Consider the following 20,620-nt stretch of genomic DNA (forward strand, 5'->3'; position numbering starts at 1 on the left):
ATCTGCTGAGCCACCTATTTTAGTATCATCTGCAAATTTGACAAGTTTGCTAACTATCCCAGAGTCCAGATCATTAAATAGATTAGAAAAAGCAAAGGCCCTAGTACTGATCCCTGTGGAACTCCACTAACAACCTCACTCCAGTTAGAAGCGACTCCTCTAATCGACACCCTCTGCTTCCTATACATCAACCAGTTCATAATCCATCTACTTACATTACCCTGAATGCCAACAGCTTCCAATTTGAGGATCGGTCTTTGGTGTGGAACCTTATCAAAAGCTTTTGAAAAGTATATCATATCATATGCTTTCATGAGATCTACAGCTGCAGTTACATGTTCAAAAAATTATAATAAATTAGTAAGACATGATCTGCCTTGTCTAAACCCATGTTGACTATCTACAATAATATGGTTTTCATTAAGATGCTCCTCTATTTTCTGTCTAATAATTTTTTCCAACATTTTACAGGTGATGCAGGTGAGACTGATTGGTCTGTAATTTCCTGGCTCAGTTTTGTCCCCTTTCTTGTGGATTGGTATGACATTTGCTGTCTTCCCGTCAGTCGGCACATCCCCTGTTCTAAGTGTCATTTGGAATAATTGAGTTAGCAGCCTATAAATAAGTACTGATAATTACTGATAATAACCATAACAATGAAAAGCTTATATTTGCAGTACAGTTTGTGGTCTGCAGGTGTATAATATAGTATTTTGATTAAATTATAGTTTTAAAACAGTATCTTGTTCCTGGGTCCCCATATCTCTCTTTTCCTTTTATTTGTTCTATTCCCTCACTCACAGTATTCCTGTTTTTCCTGTTTTTTCCTGTTATTCCTGTTTTTCCAGCCTCAGCCCCGCCTGTCTTGTGAATTCCTGCAGCTATAAAACACACACACACACACACAATCTGGTCTTTCTCATTGACTTCCACCCAACTTTGCAAATCTCCCACACAACACAACAATTCTCTCCCTCTAACTGCCTTCTATCTCTCTCATGCACACACACAGCACACATTTGTGCACTCAGTCTGGTTGAGGCCCATTAAACTGACTTCCATCCAGACCTACAAAATCTCTTTCTGTCTCTCACACCCACATCCATTACACACCAGCACCTGGATCTCCCTGAATCTGAACTCCACCCTCCTATCCACCTCTCACAAGCACACACTCTCTCACTCCCTTTCTCGTCATCTCCATGGCATCCAATGTGTGGACAGAGGACCAGTTCAGCTGCTCTGTATGTTTGGACACCCTGAGGGATCCAGTGACCATTCCCTGCGGACACAGCTATTGCCGGGGTTGTATCGAGAAGCATTGGGACCAGGGAGGACGGGGGGGTCTGTACAGCTGCCCCCAGTGCAGACAGACCTTCAAGCCCAAGCCAGTACTGAGCAGAAATACCATGCTGGCGGAGCTGGTGGAGAAGGTGAAGACGGTGGGATTGGGTCCGTCCTGTTCTCCTCCTCTTCTATTTCACCATCCTTCTCTTCCTGCTGACAGTGTAGCGGGTCCAGAGGATGTGCCCTGTGATGTCTGCACTGGGCCCAGACTCCGAGCCCTCAGGTCCTGCTTGGTGTGTGTGGCATCTTATTGTGAGATCCACCTGCAGCCTCACTACCACTCGCCAGCTCTGAAAGCACACAAGACTGTCAGCCCTACCTTGCGCCTGGAGCAGAGGCTCTGCCAGGAGCATCATAAAGTCCTAGAGCTGTTTTGCCGCTGCGACCAAGAATGTATCTGCACTTTCTGCACAGGGCAAAACCACAGGGGCCATGAGACAGTTTCCACCGAGGCTGAGCGCACAGAGAAACAGGTAAGAGAGCCGGTACTGAGTTCTGATCTTGGTGCTGTTGAACTTATAATTAAAAGGCTATGCATGGAGTGTGGTTTAGGCTCTATAGTCCAGACAATTGTGATTCCAACCTGAGCTCTATGCTATAGTCTAACTCTAGGTCGTGCTGACTCCCTATACTATAGTCCAGACAGTGCTGGCTGTAATCTGAGCCCTATAGTCCAGAGGATGTAAACAATATGGTTGAGTGTATATGGGACTGAAGGGATTTCAGTGATAGTGGACAAAGTTGATCAGGCATAGTATTTCAATGTAAAGCAATATCCAGGGGTGCAAATTGGCACCTATGGGGTCTATTTACAGCTGCAAACTCTAAATTTATCGGGTAGGACATTGTATTACCACATATAAGAATGAAACCCTTAAAACAAAACTATCAGAAATTATGCCTGCTTAATTATATCAACTTATTGCTTTCTGTCTTATAAAATAGTAACAAATAAAATTGAGAATTAAACGCTTCAGTAAACTATATGATCAGTTTGTATAGTCAGAGCTATACCAAACCTGCATTGACCAAAGTGTTGAAGACTGCAGCCACAGTTCTTACAATTGTTGTATGTACAGATTTATTATGGCAGTGCTTATAAACTGTATTCTGTATTGATTACTTAAAATGTAAAACTTTAGTTTCTGCAAAATATACTACAGTAAGACTACAGTATTTTGGGGGGATTCTCTTGGGGATCAGGCCAACCCTTGAGCACATAAGGATTCTAGGCCTATTGTTGCTTTTACACCGTACTGTATCCCATAAAGTTTTATATGGAAAGATGATTCATTTTGATCCCTGTGTGCATCTGTCCACAGAAGGAGCTGAGAGGGACCCAGGCAGACACCCAGCAGAGGATTCAGGACAGAGAAAGGGAGCTACTGAATCTAAAAGAGGCTGCAAAGACACACAAAGTAAAATAATCCTATATTTCATACACTGTCTCCAACCTGTGGCCTATACTATTGTCCAGACAGCAACTGCTCCAATCTAGGCCCTATTGGCCAGACAGCACTGGCTCCCATTTGGGTCTTATAGTCTAGACCAGTGGTCTCAAGCTCAATTCCCGGAGGGCCGTGTGTATGATGCTGGTTTTCGTTCCAACTGAGTCCTCAGTTACTTAATTTGTCCAATTAATTTTTCAATTTGACATTTAAAAAATATATTGTGAGGTATTTTACAGTTGATGGTCTAAAAGTGCATTTGATTCAAAGTACAGTTGCTGTTAAACAGTTAAACTGGCAATCTATACCATATATATATATATATATATATATATGTAGCGTAAGGTACACTTATAAATTTCAATTAAAGAAGTGAATTTATAGTATCACCTTATCACGATTCCTGGAATCTTGTAGAACTCAATTTCTGTAATAATTGGACGCAGACACCAATTCCAAAGATATAAATTGTCAAATTTATTCAAAAACAAAGACTAAATGTAGCACTACACTAGTTATACAAAAGGGAAAAACTAATTAAAATTCAACTCTAGATCAACAAATCAAAGACAAATCACTTCCGTGACCAAATCAAAGACCATGGGATCGCATATGATAACACACAAATCGTTAAACAAAAAAGGTTATAAACACATTGACTACAATACTGGTTAGTAAGACGAAGGTGAGTCTCTCGTTAGTATTATTAGTCAGACATTAAATAACTAAGCAGGTTAGTATTTATGTCTGGTAACTTCTCGTTATATATATATCAGTCTCATTTACGTTTAGGTGCCGAGAAAGATCCTATCATTACTTGTTACCACAATTTCCCTTAACTGATTATTATTCAATGATTAAGGATAGGCAGGGCCACCTATAATCTAGTGTCTATTAACTTGTGTCAATTTCAGACTAAACAGTTAAACAGGAATGAGAAGATATTTCTCGGCGTTGACAGATTTTATTTCTAAAATTATCAACAAAACAGTTTAATGCAACACACATTTATATTTAAGAAAACTAAATGATATTACACATTCTAGAGTTATGAATCACAGATTAACATTTCTAATTGATTTCTCAAATGTCATGAATCATTAACTCCAAACTGTTAAACTTATCTGAACTTCGTCTCAGAGAGGCCTCTCTGTCTTCGGGCTCAGATAACAGCACACGGCACGAGGTCCGTGTGGTTTGGAACAAAGGCAGTCCGGTTCGGCTTTGTCCAAGAACTTCCACTCAGTCGATGCACCTGGAAGTTGGGGTTTCGCGAATGTAGAGTCTTTTCCAAACAGATTTTCCACTGGTTTGAAGGCTCCAAGGTTGTGCACAAAATCTTCTTTGTAAGCAGGGTTCCACCATAGTTACTTGAAGACAAACTCTTTGAGGAAAGCAGGGCCCTGTTTGTTCCACGGGTCAAGTTTCTTAAGACTCAAATAGCTATTTAAATGACTGACACTTTCGTATACAGTCGACTTAGTCAATTGTCCAGCTGTAAAACTCCACTGATCAGGTGGGCACAGGCGGGCAGCGCAGTCTGTAAAGTTCCTTATTTAATAAAGTCCTTTAAAAGAATTCTTCGTACGGCTCAATCTCCTTCTCCCAGTTTAACTCTTCTGTTGCCGGCAAAGACTTAGTTGGTTTCTGGTTCTGGTTCTGGCAACAGAGCTACAGGTTGAGCTGTGGCAGCGAGTTACTGGTTCAGGTGAGAGAGAGAGAGAGAAAAAGGCCGTGCGCTGTTCCTTATAGTCTGTCAGATCAATAGGTGATTGGTTGTTGAATTTTTGAGATTGGATTTCGGTTTCAGCCCCCAGTGTCCTATTGGAGGGGGGCTTGATTTATGACTGATGTCAATCCATGCCATCTTTTGGAAATGCCGGTTGGCCCCGGTTCGTAGGTCTATGTCGGGATTTCGGCTCTCGTCCACTTCAAAGGCCCCTTTCTCCAGGCATTTCATAGCAGGATTCCAACCTATTTGGCCTCTTCTCGGTGCCATCCTCCCCAAAACTGTCACTTTGATGCAAACCAGTTCAAGCTGATGAGCTAAGGAAATCTGATAACTTTGGGGGGGGGAGAGGTCTTCTTATCAAAATACACCCAACATAACGCTACATATAAATGCAACAAAATACAATTTGGATTTGATTTCTTTAATTCCAGACCAAACAAAGAACACAATGTTTCTGTATGACAGCTGGATAACATTAATGATGCAGTGTGCTCAGGGTACTGCGTCTCCACAATACTTTAAATATCCATTTTGTCATATTTGTTACCTGTGATTCCTTTCACAAAACGTCCAGTTGTCTATCCCTAGTCTCATCTGAGTGTCCTCTCTAAACAGACCACGTCGCAGGCCATGAAGGCAGAGAGTGAGGTTGTGTTTGCCGAGCTGATGTGTTTCCTCCAGAGGACGCAGGCGGAGGTTAACAAGCTCCTTGTCGCTAACGAGGATGTGGTCGCCAGTGAGACAGAAGGCCTGATCCAGCGGCTGGAGCAGGAGATCGCCCAGCTCAAGAGGAGGGATGTCGAACTGAGCCAGCTCTCCCACACTGATGACCATATCCACTTCCTGAAGGTGACAATGCTAAAGAGGAACCATACTATCCAGTTAATGGGGATACCAGGGTTTCTCTTCTCAAACATTCAAGAGGGAGAGTTAATATATAGTGGTGTCCATTCAGTCAGGGTGTCTGTAATGCTCTCCTTCTCTGTCAGTATTGACCTCTGTCTATCCCTGAGTGAAATATTGAAATGTACACTGGTGTCCTGTATCAGTGTAACTGTATTAACCCTACTTTCTCTCTGTACACACTGTATTAATAAACAGTCGTGTCTGATCAATTAGGATGTCTGCTTTATCCTCCCTCTCTCAGTGCAATAATGTACAGCATTGTCCAGTCCGTCAAAGGTAGACTTTTTGCAGACAAAGTGATGTGAAGATTTGTGGTTGCCTCTGGTTACCCTGGTTGCCGTTACTGTGGTATCTAGTTGCATGGGATAAGTATTGCATATAAACCATGATGTCATCTCCCTCTCCCTCTCTCTGTAGCATTTCCACAGTCTATGTGCCCCCCTCCCACCTGGAGAAATCCTCAACGCCTCTCTCAGCCCTGAGCTCTCGTGTGGGGTACTGAAGACAGCTGTGTGTGAACTGAGACAGCGGGTGGAGGAAGTCTGCAAGGAGCAGCTAGCCAGCATCTCAAAGACAGGTGGGTGTCAGGGGTTGGGTGAAATTTCTTCAGCTCAACACATAACAGCGCCCCCCTCTGTCTTATTGGGCACCTGGGAGCACTGCAGTGTTGTCTGTGAGGGCTGGATCAGTCCTCTGTATTATGCTGTTGCTCTGTTATTTACGCTGTAAGAGTGGCAGTGTAGAAAGAAGCAGATAGTCTAACAAGTGCACATGCATGTTAGTTGCCAATGTCTCTTCCCTGTTAAACACAGGACTCAAAGCAGAACTGGTTTATAATTGATGATTCCAAATAGGGAGGGGATTAAAGAAACAATTAGCAATTTGAAATGATCTAGTGTTTCTCACTTTTTCTTCAATTTTGTTTTGTACACCTTAATGAGGTTGCAAAGTACTGCCAGTTTTGGATGTCATAATCACCAAAGAAGCCTGTATCTAAGGACTTGTTATATGACATAGCTGACATTTCTATTAATTTTTTTTTTTAATCCTTACAAGCTATTGCTTTGTTTTATTGACACAATTCATTTTTGGAGAAGCCATGAAGTACAAGAAACCTTACTTAAAAATGGTGGAAAGGCATCAAAGGTTGTATGCTTTTTGAACACTATGGCCCCTAAGCAAATGTACTTTATACTCTTTAATACAGTGCATCAAGGAACAGCTTTCATCCCAAGATCAAGAAGTGTGGATGCCTATACACAAGGTGAGATGACTTACAACTGAACATACTGTGTTATTTTATTGCTAAATTTGGCTTTTCATTTGGTCAAAGTAGTAAAGATACTTTCACTTATCTCTTAAAGGTCTGCAAGTGACATCAGACAGGCTTTCTGCACAATTCCAAACTTAGAAAATATAAAGGAATTGTAATGAAATATAACTCTACAATAAACTATGTATGCACAGACAGGTGTAACCACAGAAACCTTCCTCAAATGAGCACCAGGAAGACTATAAACCAAAGCCCTGACACTTCCAGTCAATACCCATCAATCATTGTGTAGCCTATAGGTGTGTTTCATCAAACCCAGTGTTCAGGGCTTCTAGGAAATTGAGTTCAGCTAAACCTCAGTGCTTAAACAGATACATTGGTCTATAAGCATGGACAACATTACCTGCATATAATTCTCAGTCCAATATTATTGTTATTATTATTTTTATTTCTTGGCAGACACCCTTATCCAGGGCGACTTACAACATGAGTGCAAAACAAAGTGCAAAAATACAGTTCAATAAAGGCATCAATCATTACAAATAAAATTTACATAAAACATAGCAATTCAAAATATAATACATTTTACAACTTCCAATTTACAATTTACACAGGCAAGTACAGTAAGTGAGGTCCTACATCCTGGATGGTAAAAGCTAAGTGCTGTCAAGATGTAGAGTCACAGTCAAGGGCTACTGGAAAGGGAGCACGGAGGAAACAATCAAAAACACAAGAAGAATATAAAACTCTGAAGTGCTATCGAACGGGGGTTAAAGGACTATTATTATAAGTGCTGTCCGAAAAGATGTGTCTTGAGTAATCGCCGGAAGGAGGTCAAGGACTCTGCTGTTTTGACTTCGGTGGGAAGGTCGTTCCACCATTTAGGGGCCAAGGATGAGAAGGAGCGGGCTCTGGAGGAAGGGGAGCAGAGAGGAGGCAGGGTTAGTCTTCTGGCACTGGATGAGCACAGTGGTCTGGAGGGAATGTATGGAGAGACGAGTGTCTGAAGGTAGCTTGGTGCAGTGTGGTCGATAGAGCGGTAGGTGAGGGTCAATGTCTTGAACTGAATGCGTGCCGGTATCGGGAGCCAGTGGAGGGAGCGGAGCAGTGGAGTAGCGTGTGCGAATCAGGGCAGAGAGAATATCAGACGAGTGTAGAGAGTAAACAGGAGTGGGCCCAGGACGGAGCCTTTGGGTACACCTGTGAGGAGAGGTTGGGGGGTGGATGAGGAACCTCGCCATGTCACTTGGTAGGACTGGTCGCTGAGGTAGGAGGAGAACCAGGTGAGAGCAGTCCCAGAGATTCCAAGGTCAGCGAGGCAGGAGAGGAGGATGGAGTGATAGACTGTGTCAAATGCTGCAGAGAGATCAAGGAAGATGAGGACTGAGGAGAAGGAGGCTGCTTGAGCACAGCTGAGGGTGTCAGTGACTGCCAGGAGAGCCGTCTCAGTGAGCTATGCGGAAGCTGGATTGCAGAGGATCAAGGAGTGAGTGTTGGGACAGAAAGTCAGAGAGCTGACGGTGGACCACCCGCTCGAGAGTCTTTGAGAGGAAGGGGAGTAGGGAGACAGGGCGGTAGTTCTGAGGAGAGGTGGCGTCAAGGGTTGGTTTCTTGAGGAGTGGGATGACAGCAGCTTGTTTAAATGCAGAGGGGAAACAGACAGAGAGGAGTGAGGAGTTGAGGAGGGAGGAGATGAAGGGGAGAAGATCAGGAGCAGTCTCTTGGAGGAGGCGAGAAGGGAGAGGGTCCAGGGCACATGTTGTAGGTTTGTGACGTAGTAGGAGAGCAGTAACTTCAGCATCTGGGAGAGGTGAGAATGATGAGAAGGAAGCTTGATCGGTGGGAGGTTTGGGTGTGATGGGAGAGGAGGGGGGAGTGTTGAAGAGCTTGAGGATGTCTGCAATCTTGGAGGAGAAGGAGGTGAGTCAAAGGAGGAGGTGAGGGAGGAGAACAAAGAGGAGGTAGCACAGTTGACAGAAAGATGGGAAATGGAAGGTAAGAGAGTGAGGGCAGTGGAGGCAAGGGTGGAGGGGGAGACAGAGCGGAAGGTGACAGAGGGAGTGGGTGGAGTGGGGAGGGAGGGGAGGGGAGGGAAAGGGAGAAGGAGATGAAGCGGTGGTCCGAGATGTCCATGGGTGTCACGGAGAGTGTTGAAGGGAAGCAGCCTCTAGAGAAGATGAGGTCTAGCTGGCGGCCAGCCCTGTGAGTGGGGGGAGACGGGGAGAGAGAGAAGTTAAAGGAGTGAAGAAGAGGAAGAAGTCCGGCACAGTGGGAAGGGTTGGAGAGGTGGATGTTGAAGTCTTCCAAGAGGATGGTAGGTGAGGACAGGGAGGGGAGGAAGGAGAGAAGAAAGTTGAGTTCATCCAGGAAGGAGGTGAGTGGACCAGGTGGATGGTAGAGAACTAGAAGGAAGAGGTGAGAGGGAGAGGTGATTTCCACTGCATGGAATTCAAAGCTGTGGGTCGTGATAGAGGAGAGAGGGACAGAGAAGAGGTTAGAAGGGGATAGCAGGAGCCCAGTTCCTCCTCCCCCCCTGGTAAGCCGAGGGGAGTGGGACAGGACGAACAGAGAGGATAAGGCAGCAGGGGTGGTAGAGTTGTCCGGGGAGATCCATGTCTCGGTGAGAGCGAGGAAATCCAGAGACTGGTCGGAGGCAAGGCGAAGAAGAAGTCGGCTTTGTTGGAAGCTGAGTGGCAGTTCCACAGGCCTCCAGAGAGTGGAGTAGAGGGGAGGGAGGAAGAGGGGAGAGGCAGAGAGATGAGGTTAGAGGGATTAGGGAAGCAATGGCATGCAGGTGCACACTGAGAAGATGGCGAGAGCAGGATGGGAATCAGAGAGTTCGTCATGGTTGCCTGTTGTGAAGCGTCTCCTCACAGTCTTCTCCTCGTTGGAGTCCCCGCAGCTAGAATCCCTGCCCTTTGGAAGGTGGGCACTGAAGGCTGCTGGCGCTGACTGCTGGCGTAGAGGTCCGGGGGGCAGTTAAATACGTCGCCTGTAACTAATTAGGACAGTGCACACCTGCATTGCGTTGAATGGCACAAGGCTGGTCAGGATGGCCCTCCCTCCCACGCAGGACTGCTAATAGCACAATTAATGGCCGCTTAATATCTGAATACAGACAAAGACACATGCAGTTACACTGACCAATAGCTCGTAGTAATGCTAAATACATTATAAATAATCACAGCCTACAGTGTAACGCTTCTGATTACAGATGGGGCGTGTCGAGTGTGCCAAGTAACTTGGTAAATTCACTAACAAACAGTCGCTGCTCTTACTACAAAACAGGTGCAAGATATATAATTCGTAGCTAAACAACAAACCATGTAAACAATCAATGTAATGTAATATAGGCTCCTTCCTTATCTCTGCTCTAGACACAGTATCCTATGTCCTATTAATTACAAATGTCCATTTAATGTCTTCTATAGGAGACACTGGAGCAGTTTGCACTATAGGGGCTAACAATTCAGACTGCTGTAGACAAGGTGAGTGTTCATCTAAGTGTGTTTGTAAACCTAATACCTTCCCTTTAAACAATACATACATTTTTGGAAGCAAATTGCCCTACCCTTATAATAAACACTATTCATTCATCTTTTGCAGCTGTACCTCATTGCCTCCTTTGTCCCCTCCTCTCATTCTTTCTCTCTCTGTCCCTTCCTCTCAATCTCTTCTCTCTCCAGACAATGACGATGACGTGTCCAGTCTCAAAGCCCCAGAGCCCAGGACCAGAGAAGAGCTCTTAAAATGTGAGTTCGCTTTCACAAAAAGCCTTGACAGATTACTTTTCTGCATGAACTGTTGCAAGACACCCACACAGGCAATAACCTGGAGACACAGAGTTAAAGTTTTCAGATCACCATCCTCTCTTTGTATTGTTGATTTTTGTTGTTGTTGGTATTCATGTATTAGTACAGATAGGCAGTTTCGGTTGTTTAGAAGATTTCTTCAACAGGATTCTCTTTGTTAACATTTGGGATCACACAAGCATTTCGTCTTACTGTCTTACTGTTAGTTCTCTACTGGACATTCTGGTGTTTATTTAACTTTAAAGTAACATGACATCATATTATGTAGCCAGACAGTCATACACACTTTCACTTTGGCACAACTGCAGATGCATACACATACACACACCCAGAACAACACAGACATGCATGTCTATCTCTTACTTGTACAGTATAGGCCAACCATGTTCCTGGCTACAATCCTGGAAGTTTTGTCTTGGTCTCTCTAAATCATCAGTCACTAGGATACCTTTAGAGTTAGCTAGCTCCTGTACTAGGGTCTCTCCAGGTATCTGTGCATGTCTCCAACTTTAACCCCCCCCATTTATTTTTCTTTCTACACCAATCAGATGCCTGTCAGCTCACTCTGGACCCTAACACAGCCTTCAGACACCTCCGCTTGTCAGGGGGGAACAGGAAAGGAAAGATGAAGGCGGAGAACCAACTCCATCCCAACCACCCGGAAAGATTCAACTACTGGAGGCAGGTGCTGTGTCGAGAGGCTCTGTGTGGGGGGTGCTACTACTGGGAAGTGGAGTGGAGCGGGTTAAAGTTCACTGTCGGGGTGACCTACAAAGGGATTGACAGGAAAGGCACGGCCAACCAAAGCCGACTGGGACACAACGACAAGTCCTGGAGTCTGAGCTGGTCCGGGTCTAGTTATTCTGTCTGGCATGATAAGACAGAAATCACGGTGCCAGGATCCAAAGCTTCCCGGATCGGAGTGTATCTGGACCATGGAGCTGGAAATCTGTCTTTCTACAGCATCTCTGACATTGCAACCCTCATCCACAGGGTGCAAACCGCATTCGCCAAGCCTCTGTATGCTGGCTTCCGGTTATGGTCTGGAGTGGGGTCCAGTGTGACTCTCTGCCAACTGGACTAGCCTCATCTGATCCAACTAAGCTTCCTGTACTCTGAGTATGCCAAACAGCATCAATGGGAATATAAACACGTTATATTTAAAGTATAAATAAAACGGTGTAAGAATGTGCTATTGCAGTTATACTGTATATATTACATGTACAATGCTATCTTGCTTGGTCTTCAGAAATGGTGAGTACATTTTAACAAGAGTCAATCTATAATATCATGCCTAATTCTTTCCTTCCTTACTTGTCTTTCAGTAAAACCCAACACTTTTTCTACCAGTGAAAATACAGTAAAACATTATACACAATGAGTCACACTGCCTATTGACTATTCCATCACTCAATTTTCTCCAGTTTCTGCTCCCTCACTGGCTCAGGCAGTGGGTCCCTAGTCAGGACTTTCGGTTACAGGCCAGACCCACATCATAAAACACTGTCCTCCATTCTTGTCCTACAGTAATATGATTGACCCAATCTTCAGAATATACATTATTTCAAGTGTTATTTTTATATTGGACTTTTAATATCACTCATACACAACATATTTCAACATTGAAATAAGAGCAAACTACTTATTTTTGATTAATAAATAGTTTATTAAGGTAATTAAATTTATATCTATGTATGTTTCCTGAACACTCATTGAGTAGTACTACAGATAGCTATGGATAAACAGGCAGTATTGGCACCCTCTGTCTGAACTATACTAAATCAATTTAAATTATCACTAATACTAGCCTGGCTGAAGAAGTTTCGGTGAAATAGAAAAAATATAACTTTGTTAAATAAGTATCAATTTCCCTGCAATCTGCGTTATTATTTTACTTGTATTTGTACTTGGTGGAAAAAGTGTCCAGTAATTTCAGCAATTAAATAAGTGAATTGCAATTTCAAATATTTCATATTTAATGTAGATCTCATAACAGTAATAATATTAGTTGGGGAAATGGTGACCATAATATTATTCCTATTCATAATGTGAACTACATAATGAAATATTGGCTATAGAAAATAAGACAGTTTTGTTTTATGTTACTATAAAAAGAAAGATATACTGTATAATCATCTGATTTGGTTTCATTGGGAATGTGCTATTCATAAATGGATAACCCCATAATTCAATTGCTAATAAAATAGCACTAATTGTTCTGGCAATGTTGTGTGAAGTTTGGTTAAGTTATATTGTTTAGTGTTGACTACAGGAATTACTCCTGAGTACACATTCTCTGTGTGTTGCATAGCTGTCTCTGGAATTCCACTCCATACCAATAATAATGTATTATTTTGCATGGTATATTCTATTGTGTATTTTGTCATTCGTGAATATTGTTTCTCTGGAATGCAGTATTTTAATACAGTACTGTGCAAAAGTTTTAGGCAGGTGTGAAAAAATGCCGTAAAGTAAGAATGCTTTCAAAAATAGACATTTTAATAGATTATATCAATTAACAAAATGCAAAGTGAGTGAACAGAAGAAAAATCTACATCAATATTTGATGTGACCACCCTTTGCCTTTGCACTGTGTCCGTGTTGCGGGAGATGGCTCCAGGGTCACGCTACAGCCTATCCCTGCTTTCCTCCCAAAAGTCTCCATTTCATGTCAACAGGCATATTGAGTTGATGGCTTTCCATCCTCCTCCATTCTCTTCAGAGCAGGAGAGTCGGCTTCACCTGCTCTGCCTTGTGCGGGTCCACAGGTGCTATTTGAATCACACTAAGGACATTAGGTGGTTATCTGAAAAAGGAAGCACTGCCTTTGATAGTGACGTTTCGATCGGGTTCCTACAGAAGTGTGCAGAAACCCTTCTCCCTTGGGCAGTGCTTCCTTTTTCAGATAACCGGCATTGCATTCATAACCTTTTTTATCATTTTTATGTGTAGGTTTTAACATTAAGTGTATAAAGTCTGAAGTGACACCTCTGTGAAATGTCCAGCTCCTTTGAAGCTGTGGACAATTTATGTGTGACATCACACCAGGAGAAGCTCATAGTCTCTCACCAGTATGAGTCTGACCTTGTTTGTGAACTCTGCAGTCTGCTTGGCAAGAAAAGCAGGACAACCCTATACCATGCTGAATCGGATGGCATGGTCGAACGTTTCAACAAGACCCTGAAAGGTCAGCTGTCAAAGTACATCTTTCAACATGGAGGTGAATGGGGCGCATATCTGAGTCAGGTAGAATTGGCCTATAACTTGGCTGCCTGTGCTAGCACTGTTCACACTCCATATTACCTAGCACATGGCCAGGAACCACGACTACCTGTGAATTTTCTTTTCAGTGCTGAGGCAGACCAGAGTAACTCTACTCCTGGCACTCCTGGGGCATATGCTCACTCCCTGAAACAGCGCTTACAAGCTGCCTTAACACCATAACACTGTGGCACATGAGTTTCAGAAGTCCCATTATCATTCCAGGCTGGCCTTTCACCCATAAAAGGAAGGAGATTTTGCATTACTTGATGATGCATCTCACCAGCGCTGTAAATTTGCATGTTGCTGCTGGGATCGAAGGGGAGAAAGATTGCGGGTTTACAAAAGAAGTGGTTGACTAAAAATAAAGACCCGTTGAACTGAGTCACGTCACTTCAGAGTCCTTTCTTCCTCACCTTACATGTGTGTTTTGACCTTAGACCTTAGATCTTGGGTTTACACGGTCTTAGTTTATTGAAGAAGAAATGAGCTGCTGTTTACCCGCAGCCATGCAAAGAGCAAATGATTGCATTGCGCCTTGTTGTTTAATACGTTGTTTAAATTATCTTACAAGCCATGAATAGAAGTGTTTGATAAAGTTTGGATTATAACACGATGTACAGTACTGAACAGTGGACAACAGACCCACAACAATATAGAGAGCATAATGATAATAGAAATGTCCATCAGCAACTTGCTTTACCTTGAAACCCACAATAAATGGACCATTTCGGGATATAAGATATACGATTATATCAGACAGTAGCATTTGCATGTAAACTGTGGGCTTACATGTGGAAAATGGTTGTGTTTTCATAATTTTTACGCCATTTACTGGTGTTTTGGGGATTGACCCGGTCCTTCTGTGTGGCTGTATACCTCTATTAAATGCCTTGGTTAGTCTGCTTGAGCAATTGGGTTGAAATCACATGCGTATAAAGGAAAGTCAGAACTTAAGTTACATCACAGCATTCAACACTGGCATGACACACAACTATTATGCTTAAGTGACTAAATTTAAAATAACAGCTAGCTTGTTTAATGGATTGAGGTCACACACAAGCATCAGTAAACACAACAGGTGAGCCGTGAGGTTCAATGCCAATAAATTAAAAGAACCACAAAATGCATAATTTGAAACTTTAAAAGCAAAGCATATAGGTAATAAAATTGAAAATGAAAACAAGAAAAAGCATTATTAGAGATCTTCATACTGTGAAACTCCTTTTAAGCAAGACTTTAAACACTTATTTTTAGTAAAGTAACCATCACTAATTCCAGTCCTATTTTATCCATGAGTTGAAAGATACTACACATCAAAATGGAGGACATGCATTTTCAAATGATGTCTTAAGAAACAAGCTCTTTGGTGAACAATTTCCTTCCTGTCTTCATGTCTATCACTCCATGTCTTGAGTTATTTATTTTCAAGAATTGCTTGTTAGACGTTTCCCAATCTCAGACAGTGCTTCTTCTTTCTTAATCTTGGTCCATGTATCTGGAATGTTCCCTCTGCCTTCAAATTTAGACTTGTAGCTGCTCTCTAAATTCTCTCTGAAATATGCTACATACCATTGCCAGTACTTCAAGGAAGAGTTGTCAGCAGTGATACTCCACTGTGAGTAAGGAATTCCTGCATCTCTGTATCTTTTATATGGTATTTTGTTGGACTCACTTAAAACAATTGAACAATCACTAGCAACAAGACTAGTACATATATCAGTGACCAAATAATTGGTTTTGTACCAGGTTGTACCAGTGACAGCCTGGGGGCGATGGAAGGGAACACTGTGGTCTCCATCATGTCCAGGGATTGTGTTTGTGCAGACAGCATTGCAAAATGGACACTTCTCCCAGCACCCACAGAGCTGTTCAATCAGGATGTCAATGATATTGCTCATTCCATGCTCTATGTCCTTCAGGGATGTTTTCTGGAAGTCTTTACTCAGACTTTCCACAACGTTTTCCAAAGCCTTAGTCACAGACTCTGTAAGAAACCCGATATCTTTGATCTCCTGATGCTCAACAGCTTTCAGCTCTTGTCTTCCAAGCTGTAGTTCACCTCCGAGTTGACTGCAAAACTCATCCAGCCACATGACCACACTGCCTCCAATGTCCTTTGTCTTACTTGTGGCTGTTGCTATGGCCTTCAAGAGCAGACACTGAAATCCTCTGAGTCTAGTATTTAAAAATGTTTTCAGGTTATCATTTTCTTTGCAATAACTGTAAACAGAATTTGTAATAAACTCCTCAAAATACTGCTTGGGAAAGTTAATGTACATCTGGAAAGCTTGAAAATTTTGCTTCGCTGCCAGTTCCTTTAGAATATGGAATTCTAACTTTTCTCGGTTTCCATTTAGTGCTTGACAGTTGTTCTGCATTAAGTCTGCTATGTCAAGGCACACTTTAGTATAAACAGCTTGATGGATAGCAGTTTGCAGTTTACTGGCCAAAAAGTCTGCAAAAATGGCAACTGTTGTTGCTCCTTGACAGAAGGTCTGAAAGGTTTTGAAATAATCATCTCTCTTCTTCCCTAGGTAGATAACTGGATCACTGGCCTTGCGGAATGCTTGATGCATTGCTTCAAACCTAGAGACTGACATTCTACATAAATGTATAGTAAAGTCTATCTCATACTCCTTTGTGAATTTAAATCTTTCCTGTGAGTTGTTGCATTGGACTATTTCTTCAGATATCATTTTTATCATTTCATGTATGTAGTGCTGGCTATAATCAAGTTTCTCTCTCTCTTTCTTAGAGATGTAATCCTTTATTTTTTGAGAGAATAAATTGCAATAATCCTCTGCCTTTTGCTTATCTTCTTTTGTTAAACGCCAGTGACCTTTAAACAAACTGAAATTTAATTCAAGGTGCGAAGAAGAAGTGAGCGAAAATGTTTTGCTGTTAGTACTGGTATAGTTTTTCATTTTATTAGTGATTCCTTTTTGGTTTCCAAAGTGATGTAAGAGGATTTTCTCTACATCCACTTCCACTTGAATCTCATCTTCACAAGGCCTGGAATCTGATGCTACTTCAGAAACCCAATTAGACCACAGTTTCTGAAAAGCTCTCTCCATTTCAGCCTTATCTGTGGCCTTGGCCTTCAATTCTGTGGCCAGCTCTTTGCTGCTCCTCAACAGCTTATCCTCATAGTCATATTTCTTTTCATGCAGCTGTTGCTGACTCTTTTCATTGCTGATTAATTCTTTAAATTTTTTAAATGCACCTTTTTTTCCATATCATTCAATATTCTAGAATCCAAACCCATCTTGTTTTTGATTTGATTAATCAGATTGTTTTCCAATTCCAGCATATGGCGTCTAAGATCCCAAGTCCATGTTCTATACTTTTCTTCAAGCTTGTTATACACTGCAATCACTAAAGAATTCCTGAAACTAAAAACAAAGTTCTCACTCAGCAGTGCTTTCCAAAGGTCCTGGACACGGGTTTTCAGTTCAGAAAACTTTAAAATCTTGCCATCAGTTTGGTGTTTAACAGTTGTGAAAAGGAAGCTCTTGAGCTCCTGTACATTTTGGCTATAAGTTGGGTTTGGAGGTGCCATAGGAGGATTTCCTTCCCAAAGATGAGCAAAATAATGTGTATGTGTGTTCACGTCAAATCTGATGACATCACTGAATCTTGTAACATTGCATTGCTCCTGTTCTGCAGCAATTTTGGTCATTTTGTCAAGTCTCTCCTGAAGGCTCCTTCTCCCTTCCATGTTTTTCTCTCCTGCTGTGATTTCTCCCACATTTTGGTGAACAAACAGGCAACTAGGAGACAACTTCACCTGTTTCATTCTTAAAAATGCCTGAACAGCAATCTGAAGGATGTCTTGGATCTCTGATGGATTCTCTCCAAAAATGTTGATGAAAGTCATATTACCTAAGCCAATAACAAAAGCTGCCAGCTCATTGTCATGATTAAGTGTTGATTTGTTTGCCAGTTCTGAAGACCTCAGCCCTTCAGTGTCCACAACAAGAATATAGTCAACCTTCAAGTCCTCTCTGATGTCCTCTCTGATGTCCCCTTTGACCTTAATTAGCTGCATAAATGCTCCTCGAGTGCATCAACCTGCACTAACAGTGAACTGAAGGCCAAACATGGTATTTAAAAGTGTGGATTTACCACTGCTCTGAAGCCCCAAGACGGAAAGAACAAATAGCTTTTGATTTCCGAGCTTCTCAATTATCTTGTCAATAATGGCCCCAATCCACTTCAAAGGTACATATACTGCATCCCCATACATGAGTTCAAGAGGATATCCATGCATGAATAATTCTGCAGCAATCTCTGGCAGCGCAGCATATGTTTCTTCAGAACACACTTCCATAGCCTCATAGATTTGCCCTAACTCTCTTAAAATGTGCTCTATCCCAAATGTACAGTCATTGATTTGATTTGATATGCTGTCCAGTTCTGACTACTTCAAAGTCATCTCTTTGGTTAACTCAGTTTTTGCAGTTTCACTTTGGTTTTGGAGCAAAAGAATAGCTGACCATGTATCATGATACTGCCGGTATAGCTTCATAAGAGGATCAATGGACCATGTGTCCAAAAATTCCTTAACCCACTTCAGGAAATACATTTTTGTTGTGTCAGTCTCTGAATACAGAGTTTGTATGATTGGCTTAATGAAGTTGTTCAAAGGGAATGCTTTGTCCAGTTGAGCTTGGCGAATTGACTTTTTTTCTTCTTCAATTGTGCTTTGATGCTCTTCAATACTTCTGTTTTGTTTCAATTCTAAGCGATGGAGCTCTTTGTCTTTTTGGCACCACCTGTGCCACATTTCTCCTTGAAGAGGTAAGAACATTCCCTTCACCTCTGATATGTCCTTATTTTCCAAAACACTCAGTACTTTTTTCGCCAAGACTTTTCCTTTCTTACAGTTTTTACTGTTTTCATCAGCAACAAAACCCTGTGTTTCTGCAATGTGCAAACAGTCTTCCAGTGTGAGGGATTTATTTGAGATTACTAATAACTTCTTGATTGCTGATGAAAACTCCTCAATAAACTCAGCTTCATTCCTGTTTTTTGCACCTATCTTCAGCTTTGTACCTATTTGTGGAGTTGAAATAATTTCTTTGTCCGCACAAAGGCAGATCAGTGGCTGTGGAGATGTCAGATAGTGTTTCAGAATGGTTTTTCCATCTTCATTGAGATCAGAATATGACAGGAGAATGACATTGATGGAAGTCATTTCATTTAGAAACTTGATCTGTTTGGGATGTTTGCTTGTATCTCCATGAAGGTTTGTGAATGCTATGCATTCATCAAACAAGTCGTCTGTTTTGCCACCAGGGCAGTACCATGAAATCTCCACCACTCCTTCCATGAGAAGGCTGTCTTTTGAGCTACCGCTGCAGTGCCGGTGAAAGAAAGTGTGGTGTTTCTGTCTGTTGATCAACATATTTAGCATCTGGGATTTGGATAATGAAGAAGACCCAAGTCTTGTAAAAGATACTACTGGCATTTTAGCTTTGTTAATTGAACAGACTTTGTAGCTATCTGTTGAATTATCAGAAACCTGCATACTCATTTTAATTTCATGAAATGACCACAGAGGGAATTCTATATATGGGCTACATGGATTAGGGACTAGAAGAGGAACTGCATACTGGCACAGGGAGAGCTTGGTTAAAAGATACTGCCTCAAAAAGTCATCGGCACAGTGAAATATTGCCATCTGAAGATCCATAGGATGAATACGAGGTTGATACTTTGTATCTGGTGGTGCTCTCTCTTCAGATTCAATATCACCAAAGAAATCTTCAACTGATAACTCATTTGTACTCTCCATTGCACTTTGAGTTGTAATGTTTTCTTCTTCAGAATTACTTTCCACAGCTAAGTAGCGTATCCGATAATCCAACATAATGAGCTTTTGAAGGTATCTTAGTGGAAGCTCCTGCTCTGATTGTGGCTGCTTTACATCAAGGGATGCCTTATCAATGATGACAACATCTGTTGTGTGCATCATTTTAGGATAGAAATCCTGGAGCCCCAGTTTGTTCAGCAGAGACTTGAACTTTTGGTTTTGTTCAATGTCTGTGGAGTTTGTGGGCTCTACGGAATTTCTTTGCATTATAGTATTTTTTGTATCTGTGACAAACTCCTTATTCACATCCTGTGACTTGATTGGGGTCACTGATTTATAATCTCCATTAATTAAAGCAGTCAAATCTGCCTCAAGTTCATTCATGGTTTTGCTTCTCTTCTTAAATCGTGTTATGACTTGATCAATGTCAGGTGCAATAGTTCCCTGCAATTGAGACTTCATTGCATTTAACCGTAGTTCTGCCTCATTGTGGGAGATAGAACGATAGTCAAGGTCCACTTGTAATCCTGCTAAAAATAAAAATGCTTGTGCTTTTAGTTTGGATTCTGTATTTAACCTGCAATATTTGGTAAAGTTCTCTTCCAGTTTCTGTTTCATTAACCTAATGTCCACATCAGAAAGCAGACATTGGAATGCATTGTTCTTCTCAGAATACCCAAAAGCAGTTTTAACTGATAGCAACAAAAGCAGTTCCTCATTTTGTCCCGAGTCTCGTATTGTTTCTGATAATAAATACACTGAACGACTTGCTCTGCTTGTGGCATCTATTTTAGTTTCATGTGATGCTTTCTGCTCAATTATATCTTCCTCTAATTTCTTCAAGATTTCAGTCAATTTAGAAAATGTTGGCACTGCAATTTCAGTTATCTTTTCTTCCCGAGATTGATACACCCAGGTCATAATGGTGGAGCGATTTGGGAAATTTTTTACTTCATAAATGCCTGGTACCAAAATACACTTCAGTTGGGCCTGAATTGTAACAGTTTCCTCTGCAGGGAGATT

The 20,620-nt window shown here is 41.8% G+C and overlaps 3 protein-coding genes across 3 annotated transcripts; 1 reads left to right on the forward strand and 2 right to left on the reverse strand.

The window, feature by feature from the left end:
• The first annotated feature begins 930 nt into the window (after positions 1-930).
• LOC136755223 (tripartite motif-containing protein 16) lies at positions 931-12,964 on the forward strand. Its single transcript, XM_066711707.1, has 8 exons — positions 931-1,820; positions 2,670-2,765; positions 5,143-5,376; positions 5,851-6,010; positions 6,641-6,697; positions 10,138-10,194; positions 10,393-10,458; positions 11,067-12,964. Exons 1-8 carry the CDS (start codon positions 1,203-1,205, stop codon positions 11,600-11,602), a joined length of 1,824 nt encoding a protein of 607 aa, XP_066567804.1. The 5' UTR covers positions 931-1,202; the 3' UTR covers positions 11,603-12,964.
• A 2,242-nt stretch (positions 12,965-15,206) lies between these two features.
• On the reverse strand, positions 15,207-16,358 carry LOC136759413 (interferon-induced very large GTPase 1). The gene has a single exon (XM_066714404.1). It carries the CDS (start codon positions 16,356-16,358, stop codon positions 15,207-15,209), a length of 1,152 nt encoding a protein of 383 aa, XP_066570501.1.
• A 265-nt stretch (positions 16,359-16,623) lies between these two features.
• On the reverse strand, positions 16,624-19,864 carry LOC136759421 (interferon-induced very large GTPase 1-like). Its single transcript, XM_066714415.1, is given in 4 exon segments — positions 16,624-16,632; positions 16,761-16,999; positions 17,002-18,248; positions 18,327-19,864. Coding segments are annotated over 4 exon segments (3,033 nt in total).
• Between the last annotated feature and the right edge of the window lie 756 nt (positions 19,865-20,620).

The sequence above is a fragment of the Amia ocellicauda genome, chromosome 1 (genome assembly GCF_036373705.1).
Source record: "Amia ocellicauda isolate fAmiCal2 chromosome 1, fAmiCal2.hap1, whole genome shotgun sequence".
Classification (NCBI taxonomy): Eukaryota; Metazoa; Chordata; class Actinopteri; order Amiiformes; family Amiidae; genus Amia; species Amia ocellicauda.

Bases quoted from the DNA above. Each gene is read 5' to 3' on its own strand.
- LOC136759413 (XM_066714404.1), bottom strand. From the start codon at position 16,358: ATGCATCAAGCATTCCGCAAGGCCAGTGATCCAGTTATCTACCTAGGG.
- LOC136755223 (XM_066711707.1), top strand. From the start codon at position 1,203: ATGGCATCCAATGTGTGGACAGAGGACCAGTTCAGCTGCTCTGTATGT. The intron at 2,766-5,142 runs GTAAAATAATCC...CTCTCTAAACAG, and splicing joins AGGCTGCAAAGACACACAAA to ACCACGTCGCAGGCCATGAA. The intron at 10,459-11,066 runs GTGAGTTCGCTT...TACACCAATCAG, and splicing joins CAGAGAAGAGCTCTTAAAAT to ATGCCTGTCAGCTCACTCTG.